The sequence below is a fragment of the Coregonus clupeaformis genome, chromosome 29 (genome assembly GCF_020615455.1).
Source record: "Coregonus clupeaformis isolate EN_2021a chromosome 29, ASM2061545v1, whole genome shotgun sequence".
NCBI lineage: Eukaryota > Metazoa > Chordata > Actinopteri > Salmoniformes > Salmonidae > Coregonus > Coregonus clupeaformis.
The window spans coordinates 8,819,844-8,830,774 of NC_059220.1; the positions used below are offsets into that span (position 1 = coordinate 8,819,844).

Genomic DNA, 10,931 nt, shown 5'->3' on the forward strand with positions numbered 1-10,931 from the left:
GTTGTTAATAAAAAAATAATAAAAAAATCCCAAAACAAAAAAAGAGATGGCGAAACTCCATTGGAACCGTATTAACTCAAGGGTGGCAGGTAGCTTAGTGGGTAAGAGCGTTGTGCCAGTAACCGAAAGGTCGCTGGTTCTAATCCCCGGGGTGACTAGGTGAAAAATCTGTCGATGTGCCCTTAAGCAAGGCACTTAACCCTAAATGCTCCTGTAAGTCGCTCTGGATAAGAGCGTCTGCTAAATGACTAAAATGTAAATGTAATTGTGTATGTTGCCCATGCGTAGTCAAGGGACTGTGAAATGCATTCTGGATGGTTCTGGGACAAGGAGGAGTCAATTGGGCGCTAGCTCGAAAACCAAACGGTAGGAATTTCGTGAACAAGAAGTACATTACAAATATTTTGCGAGATAATTAACTTGTTCTATGTAATATCGTATAGCTTTGGAGTCGTGACATTACGTACTTTCGAGGAAAATAGACAGGTTTCTTGACTAATACCCTGACTTTGAGAAGGGAATACGTGACGCAGCATGACTTTTGTCCACTCGTTGCCAATGGGATTCCTATCTCCTTTCTCTAGTATATCTGTTAAACTTCTAATGTAATTCCTAACTCCTCCCCTTTCTCTAGTATCTCAGTTAAACCTCATTGGTTTAGAAATGTGACTTTGCTAAAGTGAAACCACACCGGACACTTAGAATTTTCTAACATAGTTTTCAAACCGAGTTTAAAGTTTATTTTAATTATCTTTGGTTATAAACAGGATCGCGTTTTTGCACGGGAAATAATCTATTCACACAGCTGCACCTAACTGTACTCTCCAGTCACGGGAAGAAAAGGAACATTCAACACTGGCTGAAGTGAGTAACCCTGTACTTCAGGGTTCTTCAATTCCGGTCCTGGGGGGCCGAAACACTTCTGTTTTTTATTTCTACCTGGTAGTTAATTGCACTCACCTGGTGTCCCAGGTCTGAATTAGCCCCTGATTAGAAGGAGAGGATGAAAAACAGAGGTGTTTCGGCCCTCCAGGACCGGAATTGAAGAACCCTGCTGTACTTGGAGAGCTACCCTCCTGTAGGTTTTCGTTCCAACCCCAGTTGTATCTTACCCGATTCTGTTTATCAATCAGCTAATTATTAGTATCAGGTGTGTAATTTAGGCGTGCTAGATAAGGATTGGAGTGAAAATGTATAGCACTGGTGTTCACGCCAACCCAAATATAGCACACCTAGATTACACATCCGAGTGTAATAATTAGCTGGTTGATCAACTGAATCGGGTTAGCTAGGACTGTAGTTCCCCAGGAACAGGGTTGGAGAGCCCTGGCCTAGAGTTACAAGTTGAAAGGAGATAACTTTTTCTAAACCTAAAGCTTGATAAACAGCGTTTTGAAATAATACATGAACTCATACTGACACTTTAATTAAAAAAAAATAATAATATAGAATTGTAAAAATAAAATTTTAAAAATAATCTTTGGTCTGTTCCCAGCAATGGCTTCCTCCAGCATTATCCTGTCTGAAGAGCAGTTCTACTGCTCTATCTGTCTGGATGTGTTCACTGAGCCCGTCTCCACCCCATGTGGACACAACTACTGCAAGTCCTGTATCAGAGGATACTGGGAAAGCACTGACCTGTGCCAGTGTCCACTGTGTAAAAATACATTTGATAAGAGACCAGATCTCTTTGTCAATACTTTCATTTCTGAAATGGCTGCTCAGCTCAAGAAGTCAGCTCCAGTTGAAGCCACACCTATCACCCCAGGACAAACCCAAACCCTCTCCAAACCTGAAGCAGTGCCATGTGACATCTGCACTAAGGGGGAGCACATGGCCCTGAAGTCCTGTCTTGTGTGTATGGCCTCTTACTGTGAGACTCACCTGGAGCCTCATCAGAGAGTGGCTTCTTTCAAGAAACACAAGCTGATCGACCCTGTGGAGAACCTGGAAGACAGGGTGTGTAAAAAGCATGATAGACCCCTGGAGCTGTTCTGTAGGAGAGACCAGATGTGTGTGTGTCAGTTCTGCACTGAGACAGACCACAAGACCCACAATATTATCACTATAGAGGAAGAGATTGGAGAGAGGAAGGCTCAGATGGGGAAGACTAGCAGTAAAGTTCATAAAATGATCCAGGAGAGACTAAAGAAGGTTAAGGAGATCAAACAGGCAGTAGAGCTCAACAAGAGAGATGCAGAGAGAGCGGTAGCAGATAGTGTGCAGGTCTTCACTGCTCTTGTGCATTCCATTGTGAGAAGCCAGGCTGAGCTTATTGAGGTGGTTGAGGAGAAGCAGAAAGCAGCTGAGAAACAGGCTGAAGGGCTCATTGAAGAGCTGGAGAAGGAAATCACTGAGTTACAGAGAAGAAGCACTGAGCTGGAGCAGCTCTCAGATATTGAAGACCACCTCCTCCAGAGCTCTCCATCCCTCTGTACCACTGTTCCACCTACCAAGAACTGGTCTGAGATCATTTTTCACAGCGGTCTGAGTGCGGGGGCTGTAAGAAGAGCTGTGTCTCAGCTGGAGGAGACACTGAATAAAGAGATGGAGAAGTTTTCTGAAATCAAGTGGAAGGGGATGCAGCAGTGTGCAGTGGATGTGACTCTGGACCCTGATACAGCAAATCCAATTCTCGACCTGTCTGAGGACAGGAAACAAGTCTGGGGTTTTGATACATGGCATAATCTACCTGCTAACCCAGAGAGGTTTAATTACAATCATCGTATTTTAGGAAAGGAGGGGTTCTCCTCAGGGAGTTTCTACTATGAGGTGCAGGTGAAAGGGAAGACTTGTTGGGCTTTAGGAGTGGCTAGAGAGTCCATCAACAGGAAGGGAGATAATCCACTGAGTCCTGTAAATGGATACTGGACTGTGGGTCTGTCAGAAGGAAATAACTATGGAGCTCGCACAGAGTCTGGAGTTCCCCTCTCCCTGAGAGAGAAGCCCCAGAGGGTGGGGGTGTTTGTGGATTATGAGGAGGGTGAGGTCTCCTTTTACAATGTGGAGGCCAGGACTCATATCTACACTTTCACTGGCTGCACCTTCACTGAGAGACTCTATCCACTCTTCTCTACAGCCTATGATCCTTCTGGTGATAACTCAGCTCCACTTATTATCTCTCCCATCAAGTCAGAGGGAGTTTAGTTAACAGGGAAATCAGTCTCAAGCAAGCACTAAATGTGCCTTAATTAGTGTTGATATTTGCGATAGAGAATGTTAGTGTTAGTATCAGTCGATCAGTTTTTATAATGAAGAATGATTCTCTTGTCCTAATACTGCATATTACAATGTCAATCAAAACAAGTTTTACCTGTTAGTCTGTGAGTTTTTTTTTCTCTTGCGTTATTTATGACTACTCCTACAGCCCCTTTATTTCTCCTCTCACTTTAAGGTGTATCCCATTTCAAACACACAGCGTACAAAGATAGTTTCAGATGGTGTAGTGCTACTGATAATGATGAGCAGCCACCAAGATGAAAGCTTCTTGGATTGAACCCGTCCAACCTCTAGAACGCTGGAGGCTGCTGTGGGGAGGACGGCTCATAATAATGTCTGGAGCGGAACAAATGGAACGGCATCAAACACCTGGAAACCATGGAAACCATGTGTTTGATGTATTTGATACCATTCCACCTGGAAACCATGGAAACCATGTGTTTGATGTATTTGATACCATTCCACCTGGAAACCATGGAAACCATGTGTTTGATGTATTTGATACCATTCCACCTGGAAACCATGTGTTTGATGTATTTGATACCATTCCACCTGGAAACCATGTGTTTGATGTATTTGATACCATACCACCTGGAAAACCATGGAAACCATGTGTTTGATATATTTGATACCATTCCACCTGGAAACCATGTGTTTGATGTATTTGATACCATTCCAGAAGCCCTTTCTCCCCAATTAAGGTGCCACCAACCTCCTGTGCTCTAGGATAACCTATAAAGTCCCGTACAGTAATCCATAAAAGGATAACTCTCTGTCTCATGATTCTTAGTTGGCCTTAGACTTCATTGGGATGATTACCCAAACAACTATCTGCCACAACACTTATAACAAAACATTTGTATGCCTAGTATTTGAGTGAAAACAGTATGAAAGCTGCCATGGTGGTATTACAGGAAGAGTTATTAGTGCTATTGACCTGAGGAAAGAGACCTACTGGAATAGGGCTATAAAACAGTGTTTTGTTTATTAAGACCTGGTTGAAATCAGGGTGATACGGGCAGACTGAAGTCAATCTAAAGGTCTGAGGTTAACAGTAAAAAGTATAAAAGCCACTAAACATAATGTAATAGACGTCTTTCAAAACCATAGCTTACAGACAGCATGTAGGCTTGGCCTGAAACCATGGAACCATGTGACGTGAGACAGTGACATGACTGGAATGTTGAGTGTAGAATAGAATCTAATTTGCATTTTATTGCATGACATAAGTATTTGATACGTCAGAAAAGCAGAACTTAATATTTGGTACAGAAAACTGTGTTTGCAATTACAGAGAACATACGTTTCCTGTAGGTCTTGACCAGGTTTGCACACACTGCAGCAGGGATTTTGGCCCACTCCTCCACACAGACCTTCTCCACATCCTTCAGGTTTCGGGGCTGTCGCTGGGCAATACGGACTTTCAGCTCCCTCCAAAGATTTTCTATTGGGTTCAGGTCTGGAGACTGGCTAGGCCACTCCAGGACCTTGAGATGCTTCTTACGGAGCCACTCCTTAGTTGCCCTGGCTGTGTGTTTCGGTCGTTGTCATGCTGGAAGACCCAACCACGACCCATCTTCAATGCTCTTACTGAGGGAAGGAGGTTGTTGGCCAAGATCTCGCGATACATGGCCCCATCCATCCTCCCCTCAATACGGTGCAGTCGTCCTGTCCCCTTTGCAGAAAAGCATCCCCAAAGAATGATGTTTCCACCTCCATGCTTCACGGTTGGGATGGTGTTCTTGGGGTTGTACTCATCCTTCTTCTTCCTCCAAACACGGCGAGTGGAGTTTAGACCAAAAAGCTCTATTTTTGTCTCATCAGACCACATGACCTTCTCCCATTCCTCCTCTGGATCATCCAGATGGTCATTGGCAAACTTCAGACGGGCCTGGACATGCGCTGGCTTGAGCAGGACCTTGCGTGCGCTGCAGGATTTTAATCCATGACGGCGTAGTGTGTTACTAATGGTTTTCTTTGAGACTGTGGTCCCAGCTCTCTTCAGGTCATTGACCAGGTCCTGCCGTGTAGTTCTGGGCTGATCCCTCACCTTCCTCATGATCATTGATGCCCCACGAGGTGAGATCTTGCATGGAGCCCCAGACCGAGGGTGATTGACCGTCATCTTGAACTTCTTCCATTTTCTAATAATTGCGCCAACAGTTGTTGCCTTCTCACCAAGCTGCTTGCCTATTGTCCTGTAGCCCATCCCAGCCTTGTGCAGGTCTACAATTTTATCCCTGATGTCCTTACACAGCTCTCTGGTCTTGGCCATTGTGGAGAGGTTGGAGTCTGTTTGATTGAGTGTGTGGACAGGTGTCTTTTATACAGGTAACGAGTTCAAACAGGTGCAGTTAATACAGGTAATGAGTGGAGAACAGGAGGGCTTCTTAAAGAAAAACTAACAGGTCTGTGAGAGCCGGAATTCTTACTGGTTGGTAGGTGATCAAATACTTATGTCATGCAATAAAATGCAAATTAATTACTTAAAAATCATACAATGTGATTTTCTGGATTTTTGTTTTAGATTCCGTCTCTCACAGTTGAAGTGTACCTATGATACAAATTACAGACCTCTACATGCTTTGTAAGTAGGAAAACCTGCAAAATCGGCAGTGTATCAAATACTTGTTCTCCCCACTGTATGTAGATTTTGAATATTATTTTGACTATTCAAAGCAAGTCAAATGTTGAGTCCTAGAGTTACATGAGCATAATCATTGCTTTCATTCAATTATTACTTGTGGTCTCTTTCCTTCCTCTACATATTAGGCTACTGTGGGAAAAGGTATTTGATCATAATCTTTGACAAATAACTTCTCATGTCTTGTTTATAGTACTTTGCATGCTCATAATGTGTTAAATAGTTAAGTGTGTGTTAAAGAGTGTAAAAATGTGTTAATTTTGTGGTTAATTTGCCATGTTGTAAATCACTTTCATTCAATCAAAGCAACAGTTTTGCCTGTAGTAAGTAAGACAAGCTCAAGTATGCTTTAGAAAATTCTCGTTATGATCACATCTTTGCATTTACATTTGACTTTGAGAAGTAAAACATTTTAGGGATGAACTGGTTGCAGATCTCAGATATCAGTAGGTAAATATGTAGGTAAAGTTACAGGAAAGGGCAAAACAGGGTAAAACACCAGCAAGGCATGGGATTCAAGACAGCAGGCTGAGCATGTAGAAAGATGGGCAGTGAGGGAACCAGCAAGGCAGGTGGGACAACACAGGTAGGAGACTGGATTACTGGGTAGATCACTGGGTATGGTGACTCACTCTGTCATTCTCTCATAGGCCTCCTGTAGCTCAGTTGGTAGAGCATGGCGCTTGCAACGCCAGGGTTGTGGGTTCGTTTCCCACGGGGGGCCAGTATGAAAAATGTATGCACTCACTAACTGTAAGTCGCTCTGGATAAGAGCCTCTGCTAAATGACTAAAATGTAAATGTAAAACAATTCTTGCTCTCTCTGTCTCCCACCTCACTCTCCTCACTCCCACCTCTCGCTCTCTGTCTGTCTTCCACCTCACTCACTCTCTCTCTCCCACCTCACTCTCTCCTCTCTCTCTCCCTCTGTATCCCACCCCTCTGGATAAGAGCGTCTGCTAAATGACGTAAATGTAAATGTAAAATATGTCTCCCACCTCACTCTCTATTTCTCTCTCTCCAGATGAAGGACACATTCTGCCAACTGCAGGATGTGTTGGATGAGCCCGGAGGAGGAGGATGCTATACCAACGAGACCTTCACCACTGTGGACCTGGACGATCTGTCTGCCCATACGGGCTTTGACCAGGCAGCAGCGACCCCTGACCCCTGACCTGAACAGCATGCTCCAGGAGGCCCAGCACGTCCAACAGGAGGTCCAACAGATCCAGGAAGACCATGGCCAGCTCCCGGACCAGAACTACCATGCCTTGAACAACACATTGTCGGACGACACCCGTGAACAGGGACGCAAACGGCATCGCAGCAGACATCAAAGCCAGAAGAGAGGCCTTCTTAGAGAGACTACACAGGATAAACAGGGTTCAGCGAGGTAGCAGTGACCACGTGGTAAGCTTCGCCCGGACACAGTATACCAACCTGAGCACAGCCTTCAGGGAGGTGATGTTCAGCTACAACCAGATGGAGCTGGGGCACAGGGAGAACTGTAAGAGACAGATGAATATTGAATATCTTCAATGCCCTGGCTGATGGGAAAACGGCCCAGACGGCGCTGACGCAGATCGCTAATAGACACAAAGAGCTGCTGGACCTGGAAAAGAGGATCCAGGGAGTTCAGGAGTTGTTTCTGAATGTGGCTGTGCTGAAAGAGGAACAGGGAGCGGTGCTCAACAACACCAAGACCAACGTACAAAAGACAGAGGCAACTATGGAGGGCGCCAGGGTTCAACTGGACAAAGCCAAGAGACATGACAAGAACAATCCCATCAAGAAACTGTTCTGTGGCTGCTTTCCATGTTACAAATGATTGTATATCTGATACATTGTGTATGTGATACATTGAGTATCTTGATTTGAATGTAAATAATACATTTATTTAAGAAAGCACACTTAAAAACAGTTTTGCACTGTCTGCAATGGGACTGGGAGGTACTGTAGGTCTTCAAATAAGGACAGGTACGCAAAAACAACATACAGAACCATTCCAAAGCATCAAAAATCAGCTCATGATCTGTCTCAAGATATCTACCCATAGTACAAGCAGTTATTGGAAACAAACATAATAATTCTGAGACTGGAAGTGGCTCTGGAAATCACACTGTGGTGCGTAGAAATAGTAAGCCTGCCATCATTGAAAATGTGCAAGCACTACCTATAGCGCACAGTTTGTTCCACCAAGCTCATTGAAATATATAAGAGAGGTATAAAGTACAAAAACAATAATTAAATCGCTGTTTCTGGTGACATAAAACAACCACGAGGTGAAGTGACAAACGTCAATAATGTTTCGAGAGTTTTCAAAATTAAAACGTGATCATGTCCTTCCGCTTGTTGCCATGAATGAGCATCGGTGGGGAACTCCCTCCAAGGGGTGCATTCACTAGGAATCAAACGTAACCAAACGGGCCGGAACGGGGAGGGAGCCACCTGAAGTTGTCCAATAAGAAACGGTTTGCTACGGTTTGCTTCAGTTTGCACTAATGAATATACCCCATAAATTAGGTAGTGGGCTGGTTCCTGGCAGACAGAGCTAGAAGACTACACGGAGCATTAAGGGGAAATGATTCTCCGAGCGTTTGTCTGTTCTGTTTGAATGATTTTGTTCTTATTGGGCAGTCTACGGAGCAAATATCAGGTAACGTTTTTTTCTAATTAAGTTTGACGTTGATTCAGTCCAGTTGTAATGTTATCATAGAAGTACGGACGTTTGTGATGAGATGCGTTTTGCTCAGCGAGTTGAGTTTGGGTTGTTGTGAGCGAGTGAAATTGTGGGCTGATTTATTTAATTTCAATGTTAATTATTCCTTACATGTAATGTCTCTCTGTTACAATAAATAATGTCGCCAATATTGGTGTGTAAGCTACCTCCCCATACTTTTGCCATGTTGTTCTGTTTGGGCACAGACAAAACTTTACATTTACAGAAACTACATACAGTAATTTTACATTCTCTGTTGTACTGTAACAGTAAAACACATGTAGCAACATGAAAGAGGTTTTAGAGAGCTGATTAGTCACAACCTATGCCTATAATTAAATGCCTGTAAAGGGTTAAAGGGAGGTAAAGAAACACCACACATTTGATCATCCATGTCTTTCAGTGATCAAATTGTTGTGAATAGATATCCTGTGAGTCATTGGCCTGGAATCTAATAATAACTAACTGATGTGTGTAATAGGAATCGTCATCACCGCCCAGTGTATGTTGGCAGTGTTCTATTGGTTTTAGGGATGAGATCCTTACTGTCTGCTCGGAGGAAATGGGTGTCATTTCATTTCCTCTTATAGAATGGTGTTAATAGCCTCAATAGAAATGGTCCATGTTTTCTCTGTTTGAATCAGAAATATACTGCACTTAAAGTTTATGTAGCTAGCTTTTTGAGGCAACAAAATATCAACTTTTGCTGAAGTTTCTTGAATGACCATAAAGAATTAACTGAACTGCTCGGGTAGGATTTTGCATTACGACAGGGTTCTTCAATTCCGGTCCTGGAGGGCCGAAACACTTCTGTTTTTTATTTCTACCTGGTAGTTAATTGCACTCACCTGGTGTCCCAGGTCTGAATTAGCCCCTGATTAGAAGGAAAGGATGAAAAACAGGTGTTTCGGCCCTCCAGGACAGGAATTGAAGAACCCTGCACTACAATATAAATAGGATGGTGATCAGGAGATGACCTCATGAACATACAGTAACCCTCAAACCTTTTCCTCCCATTCCAGGTAGGATGAGAGACAGACTACTTGACCTGCAGGGGGTGGCCCCCGCTCCTCCAGACACGGACGAAAGGGGTCAGGGCAGCGATGATGAGGGAGAGCTGGAGCAGCAGTCGGTGGTGTTCGAAAACGAAGATCGGATGGACAGCATCTTCAGAGAAGCCCAGTCCGTGAGGAAGGAGATCGCTCTGCTCCGGATGGACGTGAAGCGGCTGGGCAAGCAGAACACCCGATTCCTCACCTCTGTCCGGCGGATCAGCTCCATCAAACGAGACTCCAACACCCTGGCCAGGGGCATCAAGACCCGGGGGGAGGGCATCTACACACGGCTGGAGAAAATCGGCGTGCAGCACAAACAGCTGGAAGAAGAGCATGGGGCCAATTCTGCCCTGGTCCGCTTGGTGCGTTCTCAGTATGTTTCTCTCACCGGGGCTTTCCACGAGGCCATGTCTGAGTACAACCAAGCAGAGATGAGCCAGAGGGAGAACTGCAAGACCCGGATCCAGCGCCAGGCAGAGATCATGGGCAAGGAGGTGACAGGCGAGCAGATCGAGGAGATGGTCGAGACAGGGAAGTGGAACGTGTTCTCCGACAACCTCCTGACAGACGGGCGGACGGCACGCTCGGCGCTCACGGAGATCGAAAAGCGGCACAAGGAGCTGGTGGAGCTGGAGAGTCGGATCAAGGACATCCATGAGCTGTTCTTTCAGATGGCTCTGCTGGTGGAGGAACAGGGGGCCATGGTGGACAACATAGAGGCCAACGTGGTCGCCACTACAGACTTTGTGGGCAAGGCCCAGGCTCAGATCAAGAGGGCTGTGAAGTACCAGAAGAAGAACCTCTGTAGGAAAATGTTCTGTTGTTGTTTCCCTTGCTGCAACAAGTGAGACCGACAGAGTGTTATTGTTGTATTTCAAGTCAAGATCCTACTCTCTTAGAAAAAAGGGGGTTCCCAAAGGGTTCTTCGGCTGTCCCCATAGGAGAACCCTTTTTGGTTCCAGGTAGAACCCTCTGTGAAAAGGGTTCTGCATGGAACCCAAACGGGTTCTACCTGGAACCAAAAAGGGTTCTTTAAAGGGTTTACCTATGGGTACAGCTGAATAACCCTTTTAGGTTCTAGATGGCACCTTTTTTTCTAAGTGTAGGCTACCTTTTCCTATCAAGTGTTTTCATGGCCATGAAAATGTACTTGAAAAAGTTTATGTAAACAATTTGCACTTGTTTACACAATGGGCAAGACAAAATATTGAAGTGCCTTTGAAAAGGGTATGGTAGTAGGTGCCAGGCACACCGGTTTGAGTGTGTCAAGAACTGCAACACTGCTGGGTTTTTCA

General features: G+C 44.6%; 2 protein-coding genes across 2 annotated transcripts; both read left to right on the forward strand.

Moving 5' to 3' along the window:
• The first annotated feature begins 352 nt into the window (after positions 1–352).
• LOC121544293 (E3 ubiquitin-protein ligase TRIM39-like) lies at positions 353–3,561 on the forward strand. Its single transcript, XM_041854204.2, has 2 exons — positions 353–864; positions 1,496–3,561. The coding sequence occupies exon 2, from the start codon at positions 1,498–1,500 to the stop codon at positions 3,145–3,147; it is 1,650 nt and encodes a 549-aa protein (XP_041710138.2). The 5' UTR covers positions 353–864; positions 1,496–1,497; the 3' UTR covers positions 3,148–3,561.
• Positions 3,562–6,819: 3,258 nt separating this feature from the next.
• On the forward strand, positions 6,820–10,568 carry LOC121544641 (syntaxin-11-like). The gene is made up of 2 exons (XM_041854648.2): positions 6,820–8,518; positions 9,604–10,568. The coding sequence occupies exon 2, from the start codon at positions 9,609–9,611 to the stop codon at positions 10,482–10,484; it is 876 nt and encodes a 291-aa protein (XP_041710582.2). The 5' UTR covers positions 6,820–8,518; positions 9,604–9,608; the 3' UTR covers positions 10,485–10,568.
• The last annotated feature ends 363 nt before the right edge of the window (positions 10,569–10,931 follow it).